At 32.2% G+C, this 26,260-nt stretch overlaps 1 protein-coding gene across 1 annotated transcript in view; it reads left to right on the plus strand.

The window, feature by feature from the left end:
* The first annotated feature begins 368 nt into the window (after positions 1-368).
* The window catches only part of LOC123653443 (laccase-2-like), a 31,668-nt gene continuing 5,776 nt past the window's right edge, over positions 369-26,260 (plus strand). The window contains exons 1-4 of the mRNA XM_045589442.1: positions 369-681; positions 1,355-1,454; positions 1,531-2,603; positions 17,743-17,922. Of these exons, the coding sequence (XP_045445398.1) occupies positions 540-681; positions 1,355-1,454; positions 1,531-2,603; positions 17,743-17,922 (1,495 nt within the window). The 5' untranslated portion in view covers positions 369-539. The remainder of the gene's footprint in view (positions 682-1,354; positions 1,455-1,530; positions 2,604-17,742; positions 17,923-26,260) is intronic.

Genomic DNA, 26,260 nt, shown 5'->3' on the forward strand with positions numbered 1-26,260 from the left:
AACTACAAAGTATTCACACCCATTGCCCCCATTTAATTCGAATGCACCTACTATTTTAGCCGATAAATGAAAAGGGGTTCAAGATTTTTCCAATTTGCACTCTCATATAATTACCAAGTTCTTGAAACTAGTTAATAAAGATGTTTTTTTTAATGTTATTAGGTCAATCCTTTCGAAAGCGTCTTGCATCGTTCGATATTAACATTTAATAACACTTGCATAATATAATATTACGTAACACTGGAGAGAGAGTGTTCAATCTCAATGTGTACAATTTACTTCCGAATTGGAGCCCTGTCTTGGCGTCCGAGACCAGTCAACCAATGCTGTATTTGGTTACAACTTACAACACGCGGTAAATTGTTTCCATTCTTCCAGTCGCCACTTGATGGTAGACTCGCGTGGCCGCGTATGACTTCGTGAATCGAAACGCAATTAACGTAATAAAAATCGACTTCAAAACTTTAAAATGTCGTAAGCGACGTTTATATCTTCGGTCTAAATCAGAGTTAATAGAATTAAAAACAAGTTATTCCAAAATGGAAGCGAAAAATAAGTTGGTTGATCCACACAGTGATGTTAATAAGCCCAATTACATGCTCATGTCCTTGCAGAGGATACTAGTGCTGTCTGTAATAATGGCTAGTGTTATTGTTGTTGTTTACTTCACGCCGATGCCAGGTATGAATCTTTTATGTTGATGAAACTCGTTTCGTATACCTAAAGTATCCAAGTTTGATTTTTATTTTACGTACCTACATAATTTTCATTAATTAATATGTTGTACACAACATAACGAATCTTAATTATTTAAGCGAAAAAAAAAAAATTATATTGAATATGAATAAATAAAGCAATATTGTTCCAACATGTTTTAAAATTTAAAATAACTTATGAAGGTAATCTACCCGCTTAATATATAAATTGTAAATTTATTTATTTTTTAGTTGTTTTTTTTAATAACTTATTTCTTGTAATATCGTGTTTTTTTATTATTTAGTATACGACGCAATACAAAGACTAAAAATAAACGTAACTTAGGTTGTAAACGATAAGTCTATCACTTATAGAAACGGAATAGTAAGCGTGGGTGAAATCGTAGAGCTCGGTTAGCGAAAAATAATTGTGTCAGCAGCATAATTACTTTCTGGTTATTATCGTCACTAATTTCTGTACCTAATTTTCAATAAATTACCTCTTGTTTCGAATCTGATGCATTAGTTTTACTTTTAAATATATATATATATATATATATATATATATATATATATAAAAGTATTTAAGACCAAATGTGTTCTTAGAATAAATAGGAATTAAATACACATAAAATGAATTTTAATTTTATTATTTACAGAGGAATACTTTGAGAACTGTGATCGAGAATGTCACGAGCTTGATTGGCCGATGATTTGTCGAGTGAAACTCGTTATTGAAGTTTACAAAACTTACAGCAAGTAAGTAGACAAAATTGATAGCAAGATGAAAAAAAAAATACTAATTTGAATATTACATTATCACTTTTTGTCTCAGGTCTTGTAATAATTGTGCCGAAGCTGGCAGTGAATGCTCACCGACATGCATCACGGCGGATGGTCGCGAGAGGGGCGTTTTATCTGCGAATCGAGAGTTGCCGGCTCCAGCCTTCCACGTGTGTCAAAATGACATTCTCGTCGTAGATGTGGTTCACCGAGCGCCAGCGCATGCGCTCTCAATACACTGGCGCGGTCAACCTCAGAAGGAAACACCGTTCATGGATGGTGCGCCAATGCTCACACAATGTCCCCAGCCTGCTTACACTACTTTTCAATACAAATTCCGTGCATCAGCTGTTGGTACTCATATGTATCATGCACATTCAGCTGCTGATGCAGCTGACGGACTCGCTGGTGCTTTCATCGTTCGCCAATCACCTCGGTTGGACCCACTACGAAGCCTCTATGATGAAGACGCCACCGAGCATACAATATTTGTCGCTGAATGGGGTCATTCCATGGGACCTCTTGCTGGAGTGATATCAAAAATTCCTAACGCAGAATCTTTACTCATAAATGGTAAAGGAAATACACCCGAATCATTAAACACAGCTCTATCCAAATTTAATGTAGAGTATGGCAAAAGATATAGATTTAGATTAGTGTATGGTGGAGGTTTTAAGAGTTGTCCTGTGACATTTTCTATCGACCAACACTCTCTGAAATTAATTGCTTTAGACGGACATAGAATCCAGACAGAGATTGTCGATTCAATTACGTTAGGTAGGGGTGAACGAGCAGATTTTGTTGTAGAGGCGAAAAAACCAGTTGGTCTGTATAAAATAAAAGTTGTTGCTAATAAATCATGTCAAGAAAATTTAGAAGGTGAAGCTGAATTAATATATACGAATACAGGACAAAAGTCTCTATTGCAGAAAAAGGATAGTGATGCACTAGTTAATCGTGAGTTCACAACAGTGGTTGGTGAAAATTGTGCCAGTGATAGTGTGTTATGTTTGGACGAAGTTCAATCGGCTGAAAATCTCCCCGTCGAACTAGCAAAGACCACGGACGAAGTTATTTATGTGCCATTTAATTACTCTACACGACAAATAACAGCGAAACGTGTTGGTGAGTATACAAGTACTAGATATAATAGTATAAGACATTGCGATGTAGACTAAAAAAATTAATTAAAATAAATTTCTTCACTACAAATACACATCCAACAATCTATGTATGCAATAATTTGGTATATTCGGCATGTATATATTTTGTATATAAAATTCTCGTGTCCACTATGTTTGTATGTAAATTGTGTGCATATCGGGTAGGTCTGAGAATCGGCCAACATATGTTTTTCATACCCCTAAGTTATAAGGGGGAGGGATTAAGGAGGTTAATAACATATATGGCAAAACAACGTTTGCGGGGTTAGCTAGTATAATTATATATGTCTTACACGGTATCCGAGCAGCTTAAAAATATTTAAGTTTGTTTTAAATTAGATGTTTTGAAGTATTTAAAAACTCTTCTGTTAAAAAAATCATATACTACACGACTCATAAGAGCTGAGCAATCATCTTTAACGTTTACACCGGTAAAAACACGTGGTTCCTATAGAGTAGAAACAAATACACATTAGACTTTTTTTTTTTATTATTTACATTAATAATAGCCGAGATACCAGTAGTCTATTGGATTAAATACTAGAGTCGGCAAGAGTAATTGTGGCAAAAGTTGTTTTTGGTAGCGCTGAATGTTATACTTGCCAGTAAATCAAAACTTTACGAAGATACTCGCATATGATGTGGAATAATTCTGAGTCAGCAGACCTTATATACCATCCTTCAAAACAAGTGGCTTTGTTCATTATCGAGATTAAGCTATACAAGTAATTTTTAAAAGTAATTATGACTGGTTTTTTTGCACATATTTCTTTTTAATCAAGTATTTGTGACGTAGATTAACCGTCATTCTGACGTCAAACCAGTTTGTTTGATTGACGTCTATTAATAAGTATGATATTCGAAAACTGCAGAAAAAGCTAGATTTTAACAAAAATGTATACTACGTGACATCTGTGCGAAAATCTCATCATCTGTGCTCATTTGACATTATTGAAAGCCATTATCCCTAAAGAAGAAGAAAAATGTATAAGGGCCTATAACATGTACTTGAATATCACAATCGAAAATATTTTTATTTAAAAATATTAAACTTTAGGTTTATTCTTACGCTTCAGCCTGTAAAATCCCACTGCTGGGCATAGGCCTCTTTCCCCATGTGGGAGAAGGATCAGAGCTTACCACGCTGCTCCAATGCGGGTTGGCGGATATATTCCCTACTATGAGTAACGATCGCTATCAGGTGTACATGATGTACAACCGGGACCGACGGCTTAACGTGCTCTACGAGGCACGGTTGGGAGACCCACAAGGACTGCACAAACACCCAGACCACGGCAAACACCTGTATGGCCAATACAAATGTTTGTCATGTGCGGGGATCGAACCCGCAACCACCAGCGCAACAGGTACAATCCATGGCTGTAACCGTTGCGCCAACGCGTCGTCGTGTTATGTTTACTTTGTACTATTGTATTAATCAGTTCATTCAGACAGATTTTTGGCTTTCCTAATTTATGTGATATCTTCAAGCTATAACAGTACAAAGTATTTTTAAAAATAGTTCTTTACAACTGATTTAGATCTTGATCTAGATTTTGATTTAGATAGTTTAAAGAAAAAGAGCTTTTTGCTTTCAAATCTTTATTAAGATTTTATGACGTAGGTTAACGGTTATTCTGACGTCAATACAGTCAATGAAATATAATAAATTGAAGACCATTGGTAAGTATGAGTATGAGTAACACTTGAGAACTACAAAAAATTCTAGATGTTTCATAAAAAGTTATATGAAGGTCTTCTACTTGTATACAGTAATTAAATTGAAAATGCTAAAATTGGAACACTAAAATATGTCATTTAAGTTCATATATTTATATTATCACGAGCTTTGGCAAACTAAATTCCTTCTAAAATTATAAATATGGATTTTTGTGGCCAAGGATGTTTGTTAAAATTGTTTTGTTTCGTTGTAGGTATAATCTAGACTAAATATTTAAGCATTAGTAAAACCGCGGAGGTAAGAATAGTAATTTTATATATCAATGGAGTGACTTGCTGATATCAAAAAGCTTAACTTATTTCGTATTATTTATCTTGAACGTAGCTTACCATAATCTATGCAATCGATTATAAATAATAAGCAAAAATCGATATTTTTACGTTACGTTATATGATAATTTTCTACATGTACCTAATATTAAGTCGTATCAAATATAAAATGTGTCATGTTTGTTGGTTAAAGTAATATAATTAATTACTTATTAAATTAAAATTTCCATTTTTATTAATTCATTTTTACTTTGATAAATATATGAAATTAATTTAATTTGTATACATGCTATTAAATATTAGTGTCAATTATATTCAAATTGATACAACTAGTTTTGTCTTATTTTTATGGAATGCCAATATTTCAAAATCTATAAAACACTATTAAGATTTATTGTATGATATTTGTTAATGCTAAAGGTTTAGGTTATAGAAAGGCATTAAAGTTTGGGTTATTTAAGGTTCTGAAGAAACATCAGACACAAAAAAACAAGGTATTCAAATGATTGAAAGTGGTTTCCATAGAAAGAAACAAACATTTTAATTCGAGTCTTGACGTTAACGTGTTTAAGTTGGTACCTATTTCCTTTTTTATTTATTTATTAAAATCGTGGAAGAGATTTTTTTTTTGTAAATGATTTCAAAAGTTATTCACGAAGATTGAAAAATCTCACTACAATACAGTCAGGCTGGTAATTAAAAAAGTTAACTATGTATATAAAATGCAATAAAATATTTTTTAATTGATTAAGCTATTCATAATTCTGTAAAAATAAACCGGTAAAAAGTTTGTAAACGTACTTTTTAAATTAGCAAGATAATGAACAATTTATGGTAAAATTTTAACTTTTTATTAAAAATAATAAGGGCGTATTTTAGTATATTTTAATCAGAATGATGATTGCAATTTCTATTATAACTCTGCCGCGGACAAGAGTTAGTAATAAATTATCACCATACTTACCATAAGTGAAAAAGTAAACTAATATCACATTTAGTTATAATTTATGCTTAATGCAAAATTAATTAATAATAATAGGAGATTAATAAATTTGTTTGTTTATGTAAGTCAAAATTATGCAATTAAATTAAATAAACGATTTTAAACAAAAATCATAAAATTATATATAGCACAATATATAATCTTTTAAATTTAAATTTCGAACAAAGTATTCAATACACAGCAGTATCATGGCATTTTAAAGCGAGCATGAGAAAAGAAAAGTAATCAGAGTCACAATCACGTTCGGCATAGCCGCAAATAATGACGGTTGATTGCAGCGACTCTGTAATCGTTTTACTCAACCTTCTTGTTTTGTAACACCCAGACTCTTGCGAGAAACTCAACTGAACGACATGCTTGTACAAAACATTATTACCCTGAGAGCATCTGGGTATTTCGGGCTAATCGCGAATAGCGGATCCCATCCCCTGACCCTTTTCGCCATAGAAAATGTAATTTCCACGAGGGTTTATATAGGTGTGCGTGTGTGTGTGTGGACCATTAAATAAAATGTTTGGTAGTATGTGTCTAAACAATTGAACGAAATAACCAACGACACAAAATATAAAAATCGCACTTTCTAACAAGTGTCTACATTTTTTGCGTAACTTTTACAGAGTGAAATAGTTTAAAAGAAAAAGTTATTCAATCGTTATGTTTTTCAATTTATCATGATTCAGCCTGTAACATCCCGTTGCTGGGCCTCTTTATCCATGTTGGAGAAGGATCGATGCTGAATCCACCGCCCTGTTCCACTACGAGTTGGCGGATATAATTATTCCCTATTATGAGTAACGATCGCTATCAAGTGTATATGATAACAACCGGGATTGAGAGTTTAAGGTGCTCTCCGAGGCATACTGCGGAGACCTTTCAGGACAGACATCCAAACCGGAAAGTAATATTTATACAAAAAAATATCCGTCCTGAGCGGGAATCGAACCCGCAAACATAAATTGCACACACATCACTACACCAGAGCAGTTGTTCTCACCCGCTCAACCGCTTTTTGTACTTATAAGATTACGAAACGAAACAGAGTTTTTAAAACATTATAATACTTAGCGAGAAACAAAGCTAATAAATTATTATAACATTCTAAACGCGCGTGCTGTGTAAAAAAGTCTTGTGGGGAATTTCCGATACCCTACGGCTTAAACTGTCAGTTATGAGTCAACATTTGTTAGCTTCCAATGTATTTTTTTTATAAAACTAGGTCGGCAAACAAGCGTACGGCTTAGCTGATGGTAAGCGATTACCGTAGCTTATAGACACCTGCAACAACAGAAGCATTGTTAGTGCGTTGCCAGCCCTACCCTCAATTCCCACTAACTCATCACAGGAACACAACCCTGTTTGAGAGTAGTGTTATGTAGCTGTGCTCTCCTGTAAGGTCGAAGTGCTTCCCCGGTCGGGCTGCTCCAGATTTTAAGCAGGATATTTTCTGCTATGCTCTACCTCAGTTATATATATTAAAAAGTATGTTAGAAATATTAAGTTCTGTGTTTTCACCATAGTTTAGATCGTCTTTCTTATATAAGCCTAAAATTTTGTTCTATGGTTGAGAGTCTGTGGTATTCTAATATTATTTAATTAAGTACTTTAATCAAATCACACTGAGATATATAGATATGAGAAGTATAGACTTGTACAAATCTATACTTATAAAAATGTTTGAGTGTTAGGACGAAGATTCGTTTACAAGCGTGGCATACATAATGTGTGCCATTTAACATGAGTGCAATATTAATAAAAAAAAAAAGAAAAAAAAGAAAAACGTTAAATATACTTGTCCTTAAAAGTCTATACCAAAATGCATAAATTTTGTATTTAATGCTCATAAACTATGTCGTGATTGACTGACTAATTCATCATTGTATAATTATGTTATATATAGATATGCAATTAGTTTCTGTGAGATTTCACGTAATTTTTAACGATTTGTAAAATATCGTGACCACTTTGTCTGTGAATTTCTTGAATTTAGTCATTTCATTGAATTAACTTTACCGACCGATGAACCGACTGACCGAACTGACCGATTTTTATGAATTTTTTTGTGTATATATGATAAGTTTCGATAGGTTAAAAAGGTCTTAAAGTATATTTCTTACCGCTAGGTAGTATTTCCCTATTTAGATCTTTTTTTTTTCTTTTGATTTCACGCGTTTAACAGTTCGCAAGTCTGACGTCTCAGCTAGATTATTGTCACAAACTCAAGGGTTACTAGAAAATTATAAGTGATTATTTCACAAGTATGAAATATAACTTTTAGAGAAGTTTATTCAAGTGTGCTTTTGATTTAGCCTTGTTTAGGTTCTTTATGTAACTTACATTCTTTAATTTTATTCTCCACACAATTAACTTTCACTCGCCTCGTATTGATCAAATATTTATAGAGATAGTTAAAAATAATATTAATGATGATTACTACTTGGTGTCGCTGTAAAATTACATTCTAACGGTTTTTTAACAATCCGTACTAAACCAATTTTTAGTTTAGTGTCCTTTTACCTATTTACATAAAAGTTTTACGATGTATTATGAAATTTAATCTTTTAGTGCATCCAAGTAAAATCTAGGGCACACGGTGTACATTTATTTATAACTTCTTCCTGGAACTTAATACGTTTGGACATTTGGGATAGCTAAGTTTATTTTTCATACCATCTGTATTTGCTAGTACAAATAACTATATATTATTGGTCTTGTATACTAATGTTTATTAATATATTGAGGTGAAGACTTTCAATGATTAATCATGTTTTTAAAAATTACCGTTTGTGACAGTAATTTTTAAAAACATGCCCATTCATTGAGACAGATAATAACGCTATATATATGTAGGCTATAAAATATTACGTCATTTCTATATGACTAATAAGATACTAGTCCCCAAAAATAAAAAAAGTTTTAAAACCATGCATATCAGCATGTACAAAACGAATATATTCGTATTTTACAGGTTTTAGCTCTAAAATATATACGTATGGTTGAAGGAACAAAATAGGTAATATCAGACGTAATTATTATGTATTTTTATTTTTAAAAGAAAAATAAACCGTGTTTCGTGGTTTTACCTCTCTGTATTTATTCGTTACGTTCATTACGATTTACTCATTTGTTATTCTTATTAGGAAGCTAAGCGATTTACAAGAATGGTATTAGCGAGAAGCTCCATGAATATTTTATTTAGTTGTTATTAGGATAAGAACGAAGAGGAACGTAATTACAGGGAGGTATTTCTTACTTGACCAGTACGGTAACGGTCGTGCTTGTCGATATCTGATTATGTATATATCCATTAGTATGTTTTAAATTTGATTTTATTCTTTAATTAGTAAGATATCGATTTATTATCGAGGAAAATTTGTTATCGACTTTCAGAATAAGAAAATTAATCAGTAAATTTATTGACATTTTTATTTTATTTTTTAGATATGTGATTGTAATTAAATGAATATTAAAAAAAGTAAACCTTAAACAATCAAAAATTGAAACAACTTTTTCGGATTTTATTAAGTTTTTTAAATGCCCGACGTTTCTCCCGTAACCATTGTTGCTGTAAAGTATCCGAAACGTCGGGCATTGAAACAACTTAATAGCCCGCGATATCCGAAAAAGATTTGACTTATTATTTAGTAAGATGCTGCAGTTTTTCTATTCACCTTATATTGCGAGAGCTTTAAATTTAGAATCTAAATGGTTAGAGACTAAAAAGATTATTTGAATATTTTTTTTTCCAATCACACACGGTCGTCTTACACACCTTAGGAAGGTAAGCAACTTGTTGTTAAAGGTAACAACCGGCTGATATAGCTAAATGTTTTTTTTTGATAAATATATATTTGAATAATATCCAGACTAAGAAGGGAACCGAACTTACAACCCGTGAAGCAGACTTTTTGCTCCACTTTTCTGAGCCACTATAAACTGCGCCAACGGGCTAACCTAGAATAATTATATAATATCGCTATGCCAATGTAAATAGGACCAATGGAAATTCAATTAAAAATCAAGCTCCAGTAAAAGGCGTTTTTGTGCTTATTTAATTCGATTATAAAAAATATGACTACTATGACTCTTATGATTTCATATCTGAACGGCAATACGGTTTCAGAGCTAGAAGCAACACTACCGCTGCAGTTGTGGATCTAGTGACAAAAATAAGGCAGAATCTAGATAGAAAAAAACATAGCTTTGGGCGTATTTATTGACTTAAAAAAAGCCTTTGATACTGTCAGTCATAAACTTTTACTACAAAAACTTCAAAGCATTGGTGTCAAGAGCGCTGTACTTGAAATGTTAAAATCATACCTAACAAACAGATTGCAGGTCGTCAAGATTAGTGACGTCCAAAGCAATGCTTTGCCTGTCACCTGTGGAGCCCCACAGGGTTCTATTTTGGGACCGCTTCTATTTTTAATTTATGTCAATGATATTGCAACTTTAAAACTAAATGTTCATCTGACTTTGTATGCAGATGACACCTGTTTATTTTATTTTGGTAGTAACATAAATGACATAATTGCTCAAGCTCCAAAAGATCTAGATGTTCTACATAAATGGTTCAACCACAATCTTCTAACTATTAGCGCTTCCAAAACTTGTTACATTGTGTTTAAAACTAAAAATAAAATTATTGCATCGCATGATCCACTAACTGTTGACATTTTCCAATTGAGCAGAAAACACGTGAAAATATTTAGGTTTACAAATAGACAATTATTTAACTTTTAAATATCATGTAGATTACATAAATAAAAAACTTTCTTCTTTAATTGGGTCACTTATAAATATTTCAAAATGTATACCCGAGAAAATAAAATATAACATCTACAATTCTTTAGTAAAATCGCATTTATTGTATTTAATAGAAATGTGGGGTAACGCTGGTAAAACAAAACTACAAGAACTTCAGAGAAAAAAAAATAATTAAAAAACTTTTTCGATATCCACCTTTGACACCAGCAACTACACTTTATAAAGAAACAAATATTATAAACCTACGAACTTTATGTATATAATTCTTGTATTTTTGTAAGCAAAATAATTAGTAAATCCATGCATTCTAATCTGATATTTATAAAACATACCACCCGTAGACCAAGCTCACTAGTTCTCCCAAAAATAAGAACCAAATTTGCAAAAAAATATTACTTTCGATGGAGCACAACTTTATAACAAATTACCATCCTATATAAAAAATGTAAACTCAGGTAATAGATTTAAGTCTCAACTATCAAAATATATTTTAGAGAATTCCCACTTTTATAGTGATTAAAATATATAAAACGACTTAATTAAGTATAATTAAGATGTCAATTCCGTTAACTAAGTACCTACTTATAAGGCGAACAATACATTTTTATTCATTTATGTTATATAAAGCAATACGTGAAGAAGGCTGCCCACTAAATAATGTCAGCTATGTAATTGATGATATTCTCGTCGTCATTGGTAACACTTAATGAAAACCATTTCCCATATCGACCAAAACTATGTAGCGATGTCATGTAATTTACAATTTCATAAATGGAAATTGAAAGCGGCTAATGGTTAGTTTAACAACATTTTCCTCACACATTAGGTTTCCTTTTTGAAGCACGTATAAGACTAACAGATCGTTTACTCCAACTGTCTCGTATTCACATAAACAATAAACGAAATAATTCTTTACATTAATGAAACTGTTAATTCGCAAATTCTCCAAAATCAACCAGAGATATGTATAATGTTAAACTTGAGATATCTGGTTTTAATACGACAAATAGAATTCACGGGTTTTCACCTAAACACTAAATGATTTATAATTCAACACGTTGAAGTTACCTACATTATCATCAATTCATTCAAAAATACGTCACTAATTCCCACGAGGTTACTTTTAGCGGTATCTTGAAGATCGCGGGCTTGAATTGTTCTTTTAACAATGTTAGTTTTGTATTTTTTCTCTATATATTATAAAACAAATGCAATATAGTATATTTAAAATTAGAAACCTAAATTAAGCTTGAGTAAAATATTGGGTAATTTTAATTATTTTTAATAATAAAATATTAAAAGTCGGTAACATTTAGGTAGCTATAAATCCGTACCATACATGACATAGCATTCTATATAATAATAATGCTACGTAATTATACTATAAAGTATTTACTCGTGTAACGATTTTTGATTGATGATGATTTTTTTACTGTGACTTTCAGATCAGATACCGTGATCTGCGAATGTATTCAACGGAAGAATACTAGAAAGTTAGTTCGAAAAAAAAACCTACGAATATATTATATACCTCGGTTAATGGATTATAAAACACGAAAAGAATTTTTCAATTGGAAATATAGATTACTAGTGCTTTCATAGTTTAAAGTTAATTATAACTTCGTGAAAAACCTACATAATTAGAAAAATAATTCCTACACATTCCATCTAATCCAATAGTAACTAAATCCCTTCTTCTTCGAGGAAAAAGTTTTATAGCATTAGAAAGTTTCAGGTTATTAAAGTTCAGTACAACACAATTAATTAGTACTAACTTAATACTTAATTTTAACAGATATTGCTTTTCAAGTTTGGAGATTCATTGTCCGTCAATTACAGCTTAATAAGTGACAAATAAAAAAAAGTTACATTTCAATACATCGTCTTTATGTGCGATGAGTTTTGATACTTGGCCCTGATTCTTAATGATATAAGAAATTACAACACGATGTGGAAAGGTTAATTGGAGGTTGTTCACACTTTAATCGCCAAATATACGATATTACGCGGCAATATCGTCATACTTACTTACTTTTTAGTGTAAGGACCTTTGGTGTACTGCTTGACATTTATAGACTACTTATCCTCTGTTCATATGATTCTTGGCATGATTTAATCTATGGTATGCTTTTATTCGATGAGGTGAGGAGGTGACATTTAAAACTAGCGCACTAAACAAAGAAATAAGTTTATTACTTTCATTTATGATATATAATAATATGTACACAGGCGTATCTTTTAGTTGTTTCGAAATACAAGTAAGTCCGTTCGATTCGATTTGACTAACACAAAATTTTCCACGGTGTCAATGATCGCGAATAATGTTTTTTTTTTTGTGAATAAAACTTTCCAACAAACGAGCATTAGGTCAATATTTATCGAGTAATAAAAATATGCACTTCATACAAGTATCTCGCTAGTGAAAGTTAGTATTTATAATAAAATAAAAATAATAAAAAGTAATATATATAATGGTGACTAAAACACAATTAAAAATTTCCGTCTAATATTCACTATAACTACAAAAAATGGTATACCTAATCTATTTTTGTATTAAACTTAAATGAGCTATTACGAAAACCTTTCGACAGAAAATGTTCTGTAATTTTCGACTACTTGTAAAAAGTTATGCAAAGCGAGCTTTTTACCGTTTAAAAACATCCAAACTGAGTAAAAAATAACTTTTCAGGGACTATTCTATGGCGATGACCATTTTTTTTTTGTTATAAAAAACTGCTTATTGTCATATTAAAAAAAAACTGCTGATAAAACCACGACAAATAGGTTACATATAATTTAAAATTTATAAAAACAATTTTTTTATGCAATATATACAATATTCATTGTCTAAAAAAAACACTATTATGTATTTCACCTATCTACAAATAGAAGTACTTATAAAGATGTTTTAAGAAATGTTAGTCGTAACTCTTTAGTGATTTATTTGGTTTTTCAAGTGAGAAGATGGTTATACGCTGCTTTATGTTTTTAGCAAGGTAGTGTTTGTAGAGTATTTACCAAGTTGTGTAAACGCTCGTAAACACTAAATAGGTATCCTTCGTTAGACCATTGCAGCAAGATGTCTAAGTTGGAATTAAAATCTTGTAACACGGGAAATATTGCACTTCATATATTTGTGTTTAATTTTTAACGTCCTATAAGAACAGATATAGTGGCCTTGTTTTTTATTATTTTGTTTCTATATATTTACGTAAATGAAAGTATTTTTCTTTTGTAGCGTTGTTCACTTTTTATTTTGTTAAGTAACACAAAATTGTATGTACAAATATTTGTTTTTCTGATTGTTATAAATTAAATGATAATTAACTGAGGTAGGGCACAGTAGGAAATATCCTACTCAAAATCTGGAGCAGCCCGACTGGGGAAGTACCTCGACCTTACAGAAGATCACAGCTAATAACACTGATCTCGAACAGTGTTGTGTTCCTGTGATGATGATGTAAGGTGGTAAGAGCTCCTAGGGGGATTGGGGGTAGCGTCGGTAACGCGCTTGCGATGCTTCAGGTGTTTCAGGCGTCTATAAGCTACTGTAATCGCTTACCATCAGGTGAGCCGTACGCTTGTTTGCCAACCTAGTTGTATAAAGAAATATTTGCCCTGATCTACTGCACTTGTTCTTTCTAGTATTTTACTATATGTTCTCTGAAATGACTAGGTATTCTACTCTATTCTTGACCGTTTAATATAGTTACTAGCTATATTGCGCACTTTCATTTGCCTTAGTACCGATACCATCGACGTTTTGAAGCAAAAAACCACGAGAAAATTAAATATAGAATGTCCATCATTTTATTGACTATTCAAACTATCGTCATTCACTTTAATTTCACATATATTATTGACTAGCTGATCCGAGCTCACTTCGCCGGGCGTCCAATTTTTCACCGCCTAACGGTGCCTTTTTACATATTAATCTTGTCTAGCCTCCTAAACCATATTGCAGCAGAGATATAGTTACTAAAGACTAAGGGCTGGTTTTACTAGTTGTGGCTTAAGTTTATCTTGCACTTAAACTACGAATAGACTTTAACAGCAAGAGAAGAATAAGCAATTATTAACTGTTTCTCCTCAATTAAGAAACTCCAATTTATTGATTCACATTTGAAAATAGAAATATCTGTTAAACACAGTGAGATTCTATGGCGAAAAAAGAATAATACATCCAAAACATTTATCTGTTGGATATCGTCATCCGTCAAATAGCATTATCCACAACCGGTGAAACAGGGCTTCACTATAGGAGCATATATATATATACCTATGTACTACCGAAATAAAATCGACCGTAAAACTCAGAAATAATGTAGTTTTTAAGGTCTCGTAGTCAAATGGCAAAAAACGGAACCCTTATGGATTCGTTATGTCTGTCTGTCTATCTGTCCGACCACGTCACAGCCACTCTTTTCCGAAACTATAAGAACTATACTGTCGTACATGGTAAGTGGATGTATTTTGTGAACCGTATTAAGATTTTCACACAAAAATAGATTAAAAACAACAAATTTTGGGGGTTCCCTATACTTAGAACTGAAACTCAATAAAATAATTTTTAACAAAAAAAAAACCGACTTCAAACAGGAAACTAAAAAGTGAAAAATAAATTTACTTAGTACAAAGTAATTCGTATTTTGATTTAGTTAATCAGAAATGATTAAATAAATATTTTATAATTTTGAAGTCGGTGCCAAGTGAAACAATAACTACTCTAGTATCTACTCGTAAGTTGTACTCAGTTTTCTTTCATAATTTGTTTCATTGACTATTAGGTTGAATACTGTTATTATTCTGTTATTGTTTTGACATATCTAATAATATTTTTTGTACTTATTTGTTGTGTGTATGTTGTTTGTATTTGTTATTGTAGCCAGGTTGTATTTGTATTGTATTTACTTGGCACCAACTTCAAAATTATAAAATATTTATTTAATCATTTCTGATTAACTAAATCAAAATACGAATTACTTTGTACTAAGTAAATTTATTTTTCACTTTTTAGTTTCCTGTTTGAAGTCGGTTTTTTTTTTGTTAAAAATTATTTTATTTTACAATTTTTAGTGATGCGTAGACCTAACAAGGATGCTTTTTCTCTTGTGTCGGGGGACCGGAAACATACACAATACACAAGCACAAACACCCAGACAATGACAAACATCTATATGGCCAATTCAAATATCTGTCGTGCGCGGAGATTGAACCCACTAACGCCAGCGCAACAGCCGGTGCTGTGACCGCTGCGCTAACGCGTCGACATACTATGAGTAAAGTTCGCTATCAGGTTTACGTAATAACAACCGGGACTGACAGCCTAACGTGTTCTCTGAGGCTAGGTTGGGAGAACCACAAGGATTAACAACTAGACCGAAAATAAATATTTGTATAAACATAAATATCCACTCCGAGCGGGAATAGAACCCGCGACCGTCGGTGTTTAGGCGCCGCCGACACGGCACATGCACCATTATATCAAAGCAGTCGTCAAACAGCAAAAGGTAACTGCTGTAAATTGTTGAGAAATTCCCTCGAGTGTTTATGGGCTCCATCATCAAACCTGGTCCTGCGACACAGATGATCACACAGCAGGTAATTGCTATAAATCGTTGAAAAGTTCCCTCGACTATCTTTCGTCTCCATCATCAGACTGTAATGGCACTTGTAACTCATATAGGTGCAAAGTTCTCATCAATAGAAACGAATTAAGTTCAAACAGCAGGTAATTGCTATAAGTCGTTGAAGAGTTCACTCGATTATCTTTCGTCTCCATCATCAGACTGAAATGGCACTTATAACTCATACATATGCAAAGTTCTCATCAATAGAAACGAATTAAGTTCAAACAGCAGGTAATTGCTATAAATCGTTAAAGAGTTCCCTCGACTATCTTTTGTCTCCATCATCAGACTGTAATGGCACTTATAACTCATACAGGTGCAAAGTTCTCATCAATAGAAACGAATTAAGTTCAAAAACCAGGTAATTGCTATAAATTGTTGAGGAGTTCCCTCTACTATCTATCTTCTCCATCATCAGATCAACTCCAGACCTTTATTAAAAAGTAGTGCTTTATAGTACTTAATGAAAACATGATTAAATTTACTAGTCACCCTTACGATTTTTGAAAGTTTCCCTCGATTTCTCTGGGATCCCATCATCAGATCCTGGTTTCCTTATCATGGTACCAAACTATGGATATCTCCTTTCCAACAAAAAAAGAATTATCAAAATCGGTTCATAAACGAAGAAGTTATCCCCGAACATACATAAAAAAAAAAAATATATATATATACGGTCGAATTGAGTAACCTCCTCCTTTTTTTGAAGTCGGTTAAAAAATTGTTTTCATCAAACCCATAATTGTGGGGTATTTATGGATAGTTCTTTAAAAATGATATTGAGGTTTCTATTATAATTTTTTTTAAACTGAATAGTTTTCGCAAGATACATTTCCAAAGTGGTAAAATGTGTCCCCCTGTAACTTCTAAAATAAGAGAATGATAAAGCTAAAAAAATATATGATGTACATAACCATGCAAACTAACAACAAAAATTGGTTTGAACGAGATCTAGTAAGTAGTTTTTTTTAAATATATCATAAATCGTAAAGCGCAATTTACCTTTCATTCAATCAACTCAAATATAAAAAAAAAAATCAATTTCATAAACATAAAACCTTACGCATAAACCATGAACTTACAAGAAATTATTTCCTAATAATAAATCTGTAATAGGTGCCTAAGTAAATAAATAAAGAAATAAATAAACGCTTCACACTCAACGGTCCCCAGTAGAATATTCTCCTGTGTTGGGGGTCCGGAAACATACACAATATACAAGCACAAACGCCCAGACCACGACAAACATCTATATGGCCAATACAAATATCTGTCGTGAGCGGGGATCGAACCCGCGACCGCCAGCGCAATAGTCAGTACTGTGACCACTGCGCCAACGATAATAACATAATAATTATAATTCGCGCGGGGCGTGGCTTGATCGGTAGCGGGTGCGGAGCGCGCGGGGGGCAGATTCCCGACTAAACATCGATCAAAGTTACAAAAATCTATAATAACTTTTATATTATGTTACTTGCTGCTACGGAACCTTTCATGGGCGAGTCCCACTCGCACTTGGCCGCTTTTTGTACTAAAGAATAAGTCAATTTAGTAGTCCCAGCAAATATCCCCTAAAAAGTTTACAAACAAATTGACAAATTTTAGCTTTTTATATTATTAGTATTATATAAGTATATAAACTAAACATGTTATAAAGCCAATTTAATATAAAATTATATATTTTGTCCATACAGAGAGTTGGGGTCAGACAGATGGTCACCGTTTCACTTATCCAGCATCACCGCTGCTGACTCAAGGAGGTGATGTGGCCCCGGAAACCATATGTTCTGACAAAGATAGCCACGGGGAAGAGTGTGTGCACGTCAAACACGTTCCTCTCCATTCTACCGTCGAGCTTGTCATGTTTGATCAAGGTAAATATTCAAAGTTAGACAGCTAGCAAAATGTTAGTGTAAATATTGCAAGAAAATAACCTTCAACATGCATACTCGTTTGTGTACTTCGTACGAAAATCCTAGAGTATTTGGATATTTTTTGAAATTTATATTCTACCATATTTCACCTTCAGAGAGCTTAAATAAAATGATATAGATTATGCGCTTATGATTGTATTGAAATCTTTAAAAAAACTGTCTCAATAATCAATGTTTCTTTGTTTGTAATTTATAGCAAAATGCGCTAAGTTAGTAAGACTTATATGTATCCCGTTGATGTTATTAAATATTTAAAACATGAAAAAATAGAAAGTGGACAAATGCAATAAGACTGATTACTGAGCATTGTATTTTAAAAACTCCGTTCAAAAGTAGCGTTAATAATGAAAGGCATTAAATAATACTTTACTGTGTGTACCTTTTGTTAAAATCATTAACTACATACCGAACTTGCAATACGTATAATTGACGTAACTAACGACTATGCTCTCGCTTAATGTATCTTAGTATTCCTTGAAGAAATAAAAGGTTTTAATCTCTTAGCTGGAAAGCTAGAAACTATACGTGTCTTCATCACTTGAGATGCCGGAAGGTGTTTTGAGTCAATATTCACTTACTTTATACAATGGCAATATGCGTTGAGAAACGCTGGCTATTTATTACTTATGTATTGTGACGTTTCCGCCATATTTTAGTTCAAACTGTATTTAAATGGTCCGTAATATCAATATTCATTTCCGTTTTTTGCTGAGATAAACAAACTTTTGTTATTTAAACTTCTTTCCGTTTGTAAAAAAAAAAAAAAATAGTTATGAAATAATATACCTGGATGTTATATCATAGTCTTTTATTAGGTTTCATTCAATGGAGTTATTGTTTAAATCACACGTGTTTTTAAGTTTATTAGTATTTGATTGAGACATAGTTTCGGCGCTTGAACCAATCTGGGTTAAGGTTCTCTGTGTATATTTGCGTAGGGAGGTGTTTCACGATCTGCTACTTTCTTATTCCTAGCTTTATAACTTACTAAGAAAACAGACTAACGAGAAGACCTATCACATTTCAGTGATTCTAGAGTTTTGTTATTGGAATTGTAGTTTTACTATAAGAGTCTAATTTATTACTGTGGTATAAAAAAAAATCGCAAGAGATATCGATTGAAACAAGTGACGCTGACGCTCAGTGACTCTGACGCTTAGTGACGGTGAGAGTGACGCTTTACAGCGCTTTTGTACTAAAATCGAAAGCGTAATTTTGGTTGTGATGTTAAAGTGTTTTTTTTATTAATTATAATTTCATCAATTTCATAGAAAATATTAATTCTTATCTTTTACGGTAATAAATCTTATAAAGAAATAAAGTTCGGTTATGTGTTGGAATTGACAAACAAAGTTTTTAAAGTGTAGGTGTTTATAATATTATCTACGTATTTACTGACATTAAATTATTATTATAGTAGAAGATAATAATTTTACCTTCCAAGACGGAAAAGCAATATTTTTTCCTTTATTAATTTGATAATAACAAGCGTATAATTTTTAAATTAAAAGTAATCAAATTTCTCTATTCCGTCCACGAAATAGTTTCGTGTAATACTTAAAAATACCTACGTTCCGGCTGGCCCTACCGTTTTCTCATATTATCACTTTCCTGAAATATTAACACATTCTGTTCGTCTTACCTAAAATAGTGAGAGGTTTTACATATATTGATTAACTACCTACGTTTTGCAGTTTCACTAGCGTTGTTTCGTTATATTTTAGACAAGTCTATAAGCCTACATATTGTTAAAAGTTTATAGTAAACCTGTTTTAGCATTGTGTAATGTTAATTATATTAAATATTTATATATATTTATGAATAAAAGGGCTATATGTACTAAGTTATCTATTTTATCAGGTAGAAAAAAAAAATATGGTTGCAAGATACACACTAAAAAATCTTTTTAATAAAACTAATGTAAAACAGAAATCTTCAGATTATCATAATAATATCAAGAAAGTAAATCTCAGTAAGGTGTCAGTTTATATGTAAGAAAATTACTTGATGCTTAATAATACAGACGCTTTCTAGAAGGGTTTCAATATCTAATCTCAGCGCGCACCCATAAAAGTTAGCTATTATCTTTTCAGGTAAATAGCTGTTAGTTGATACGACTTATTATATACTTATGAACTTGTTGTTGTTTTATATTTTAAGTATACTCGTAGTGAAACTGACTTTTGTTTTGCGGACTTGAATAAAAGGACAACGTTCTTTACTCGACTGTTTTTTATGTGTGGTAAGAAGTGTATTGTTTTTTTTTTGTTTGATAACAAACACCTTTATTTATTCAGCACTAAATTTATATAAACTTAAACGAATTATATTATGTTTTTTTTAATTAATAATTAAAAAAAAATATAAGCATTCTGCACTTTTTCTCTATATAAACTATATATAGTGTGCGAAATTTGTGTGTGCTGTGTGGTTACGGCAGCAAAGAATATAGCCACCCCCTCTTTTCCCGTGGGTGTCGTATGAGAGCGACTAAGGGATAACACAGTTCCACTACCACCTTGGAACTTTAAAAGCCGACCGATGGTGGGATAACCATCCAATTGCTGGGTTGAAATACACAGGCCGAAGATGGGCAGCAGCGTCTTCGGTGCAACAAAACCAGCTCTGCGGTCACCAACTCGCCTGCCCAACGCAGCGAGGTGACTATGGCAACACACATGATGAGTTCACGCCATTTTTGGCGCGAACTTGTATAGGCCAGGTCCAGCAGTGCACTGCGATAGGCTGAAGTGATGGTTATGGTGGTATGCAAAATTTCATACTTCTTCGTCCGCGCGATTTCCGTAAAAAGGGGTACAAAGTTTTTGCTTCACGTAATATATAGAATACCGGTGTAGTCGAAAGTCCACTCAATTATATAACATAAATATCTTTCCTATATTAAAAAAGGTACAAGAATCTTATAGAACATATTCTAAACACCAAACTATATAATAGACCACGAGAGATTGAATATTGATTTAATTTGTAGAGCACTTGAAGACAACAAAGAACACTTAACAAAAAGTTTTCGAGCTCTCAGTTGACTTTCGATTACCTTTGAGAGGCGGGATTGCCTTTTTGCATAAATTACTATCAATAAAGGCTAATAGAGCTCAATTTCTTATTTTACAGTTCGAACAGATGTACTTTTCTGTTTTTTTTTTTTTTTTGAGTTAGAATTTTTTTTTTTAAATTAAACTTCAGTCTCCGTGGAGTGTTACAATGACTTAAGAATATAGTGAAACTGTGTAATCTTTTTGATTATTTTCAACGAAAATTGCTTGAAGCAAATAGTATTATATATTTATTCAACTCATTTTTTTAAACCGAGGAGGAGGTTACTCAATTCGACAGTATATATATATTTATGTATGTTCGGGAATAACTTCGTCGTTTATGAACCGATTTTGATTATTCTTTTTTGTTGGAAAGGAAATATCCTAAGTGTGGTACCATGATAAGGAAACCAGGATCTGATGATGAGATCCCAGAGAAATCGAGAGAAACCCTCGAAAATCCGCATAACTTTTTACTGGGTGTACCGATTTTGATCATTTTTAATTTAATCGAAAGCCGATGTTTTAATTTTAAAAAAAGCCGACATTTAAATTTCATCGAGATCTGATTACAAATTTTGAAGTAATCTTTGATAATGCGTATTTACTTGATTATTTTTTCGTCTACCTACGAGTACGTTGTATTATTTGTCGATGTAATTGAAGTCGATTTTTTTTCGTTTGTCAGCAAACACAATTATTATCATTTTAGTTTTGACAAGTCGTCTGCCAATCATGAGCATTCAACTTTCTCCAAATGCGATTAACTGAATACAACGAAATTTAATATATTATTTCTATAGCCCCAATCATTCCTAAGTCAGTTCACAGTATATACAACAAACATTTACGTACACTCGATTCCAGCGCTTGCGCCACAGTAATCAATGTCTAACAACCAATTTAGAAGCTACAAGAAGGGAATAGGAAGGGCAAACATTCAGCGATTGTAATTAAAAAAAAAAAAAAAACAAATTATTGATTCGTCGGTCCGTGAGACAATATACGAGTATAGTAAGATTAAGGAAAACTTTAATGAAGGCTCTGAGTGATAACGGGACTCCCTTAGGAACGCTTCTACATATCTTAATTCTAAGACTTTCTTTAGTTTGACTTTGACAAGTTAAATAATTTTTTCACTCATCTCCGAAAGTACTCCGCATTTGTTAGAACATTTTTTTTACTATCGTAATTTAAAGTATTTAATACTTTATTTAGTGTTTTGTTTTTATTATTACGGTTAATATATAATATATGAGTATTAATTTCTTTAAAATGTAGATGTAGACACAAAGAAAATTAGGTGACATTCATACGTTGTACACAAGGTTCCGTGCTTCCTAGGCGTGCTTTAGGCTGTGTAACGAAACATTAATGTTACATGTTTATGTACATAACGTCAGTCTATCAGTATTATATTATATGTACATATATCAGTCGCTTGTATTTCTGCCAATTATACCATATATCAATTTAAATAAAAACATATTTCTATGCAGTTTAAAATAAGGTGCCTACTACGAAATTCTTTGTTCCTAATGTAAGAATTATAATACATTTGTGTAGGTGAATAAATTATACTTTAATGATTCACTGCTGCTTTAAACGTATCTGTAATTGCAGCGTCCGTTTTGCATATTTTAATTTTGATGACGCCGAATACAGCACCTGGCTACATCTAAAATTATATTATTTCTTTAAGCAAGAGCTAAGAGCCATAGAGGACTAAAAACCTGCCATTTAAGGAAAATATATGAACAATTTCAAAGAACTCAAAAAGCAGTCTATGGTTAATGTTCTACTCGTTTGCAGATAAATATAAAATGAGGTAGCAATTTAGTTATGTTTTTGGTGATTTAAAGGTTGTTACAAAAAATACTTAAAATTAAAAAACTATTACTGGTCTTGGCGTGGGATTAAGAGAATATAAGGCTTAGCAACCTCTCAATTAGGAACAAATAATCAGTTGTTATTAATTACCTTATTCAGTGGATTAGTGTTCTAATTTTTCAAAAATCACAATATTTTAAAGCCAGCAGTTGGATGGTTATCTCGTCATCGGTCGGCTTTATAAGTTCCAAGGTGGTAGTGGAACTGTGTTATCCCTTAGTCGCCTCTTACGACACCCACGGGAAGAGAGAGGGTGGCTATATTCCTTAATGCCGTAACGACACAGCATAAAGAAGACAAATTAAAAACTTACATTCGAAAACCTTTGGATGCATTTATTAAGCTTGAATGGAAACATATAAAATACATTTTTTGTGAGAGGATTGTTTAATATTCACTTTTTTTTAGTAAACTGTCACTGCTACTGTATACCATATTCTATAAAAATATAAACCATAATATAATATAAAGGCATGGTATAAGGTTTCGTTGGCATATTTTAAATAGCAAAGCCTATATAACAAATCACTAAATAGGTTTACATATTACACAATGAATAATAAATGAAGAGATAGACATTCTCTTGAACAATTCGAACGCTTTATACTGTCACCGTGACAAGACAGAAATTAGTATCTTCTTGAATTCAGTTGACAACAAAATAGCGAAGCTATATACTCGGAGAAATATGTAGCATCTGTGTTATATTTTCTTATACATAAAATTCTCGTGTCACAATGTTAGTAACCATGCTCCTCCGAAACGGGTGAATCAATTTGTATGAAATTTTGTGTGCATATCGGGTAGGTATGAGAATCGGCCAAGATCAATTTTTCATACTCCTAAGTTATAAGCAGGGGGGGGGGGGGGGTCTAAGGGGGTTAATGACACATATGGCAATCAATGTTTGCGGGGTTAACTACTTTTTATATAAACACTAAATCGTTATGCTACACGTAACAAATCTTTGTCATTGTTTTAGTTGGCGCATTGTGCAGTAACAGCATAAATGTAGTAAGAACATTTATTAAAAAAGTGGCACATTGTTGTGGCATTATGTGTTCTACTTTTTACTTCTTAATAGATGAGTGTGTGTTTATGTTTAACTAATTTTTTTTGTATATCTTTAACTTTAACTTATTAAAAAAGATGTATAATATGCTTTTTTTGTAAAATTTTACGAAAGAAAAAACAAATACACGTTTACTCTTTGCTTCATTTGGTTCTTTTGTCAGAGCTTAAGTGAAACAGCTATAAAAACCTTTTCTAAGCTGTAAAAAAGTTATAAACCCTAAAATTTTAGGATCCTTGGAGAAGAATAAAACTATCCTCAAAGCGAACTTAATTCCGTTCTATTTTAGTTACACGTTAAGTGTTGGCTCGCACTGGCTTTATTATCGTAAGTCCATATATATCCTTTTACGGTAACTTTAGTAACTCTAATTCGTAGAAGCTTGTGACTTAATAAGAAGTTACTACATTTATTTTGACATTTGTGTCTGTGTGCGTGTGTGTGCGTGTTTACGTGTGTGTGTGTATTTGTTAATATATTCAAATTCAATATATGTAGTAAAATTTAAACTACAACATAAGTTTGGATAACAAACGGCTGGTTCTGGTTGTTTTATTTCATTAAAATTTAGATTTAGATATAGATATTTGCTATGTTAATTATGTATTGTTTATTTATTAGATTATTTAATTAAGAGGCTATTTGAAAGATAAGTGAAGAAACTTTTCCATTTTAAGTCATTTATAACCTTGCAGTAATATGACAATTTTGCAGCGTTGTAATTAGATATGCAATTAGAGATAGAAATACCTAATAAGTTTTAAACCAATTCTCTTCAGTGTGGTATGTGAGTCACTCGAAATTACTTTTACTTAGTTTCCTTTGATATTTATGTTTTAGAAAAAAATATTGGTTTAAATTAATTTATTTATTACTGCGTAATAACGCTCTTCATTTTGGGCTTTATTCAAACCTATTACTAATATTTTGTACTACATATTTCTTTACAACTAATTAATACTGACAAATATAACATAAGAGAACTCTGACTTTAAAAATGATAATCACTTCAGCCTATCAGAGCTGGACATAGACCAAAAGTTCGCGCTAAAAATGACGCGAACTCATGTGTTTTGCCCATAGTCACTACGCTGGGCAGGCGGGTTGGTGACCGCAGGGCTGGCTTTGTCGCACCGAAGACGCTGCTGCCCATCTTTGACCTCTGTATTTCAAAGCCAGCAGTTGGATCGTTATTCCGCCATCGGTCGGCTTTTTGTGTTCCAAGGTGGTTGTGGAACTGTATTATTCCATAGTCGCCTTTTAAGACACCCACAGGAAGAGAGGGGTTGGCTATATTCTTTTCTGCCGTAACCACACAGCTTAGGTAATGTTAAGCGTACAGGAGTGCTATTTCTAAGAATAGAGTTATTCTTCACTAGAATAGAGTTATTCTTCACTCTTTCATAATAATTTTGTTTTATTATACACATAACATTTATGAATCTGGAAGGTCTATGTTACTTAAATTTTTTATTATATGTATTAATTTTACCAAATTCCATCACAGTCGTTTTTTAAGGTTATTTTCAAGTGCGTCACAGAACTTACGTCATAACAGGCTTGGTCGGAAATGATTCGGTAATATCTTTTGTAATATACTTTTTAGAAAGTATACTTAAACGATACTGCGCTGTAAATTAAGTCAACAGAAAAATAATTTCCATAAAATAAGAAATATAAATAATAAAATAAATACTTGTTGGTATTACATAGGTTTTTTTATACACGTATAGATTGAAAATTATACTAAAAAAAGTATGTGTGTCGTGTTTAGAAATTAAAACTGTTAAATTAAAACATAAATTGAAGCTTGCTCTTCGTATTGGTACTGTTAATGCTTGTATAATACCTTTATTTTATTCTAGCTGACCCCGTAAACGTTGTCTGGCCATATGCCATAGAATATATGTTATAAACCACCCTAAATCCCCCTCCCCTTATAACTAAGTTGTATGAAAAATAGATGTTGGCCGATTCTCAGACCTACCCGATATGTACACAAAATTTCATAAAAACAGTCCAGCCGTTTCGGAGGAGTATCGTAACTAACACTGTGACGCAAGAATTTTAGATATACGATTTTTCACTGAATTTTCTGTTCAATCACAATAAAATATAGCCTATGTCACTCCAGAATAGTGTAGCTTTCTGTTAGTGAAAGGATTTTCGTGATCGGGTCAGTATTTGCGAAGATTACCCCTACAAACAAGCAAAGTTAGAAAATTTACCTCTTTACAATATTAGTATAGATTAACAG

Source organism: Melitaea cinxia, chromosome 5 (assembly GCF_905220565.1).
Source record: "Melitaea cinxia chromosome 5, ilMelCinx1.1, whole genome shotgun sequence".
Taxonomy (NCBI): domain Eukaryota; kingdom Metazoa; phylum Arthropoda; class Insecta; order Lepidoptera; family Nymphalidae; genus Melitaea; species Melitaea cinxia.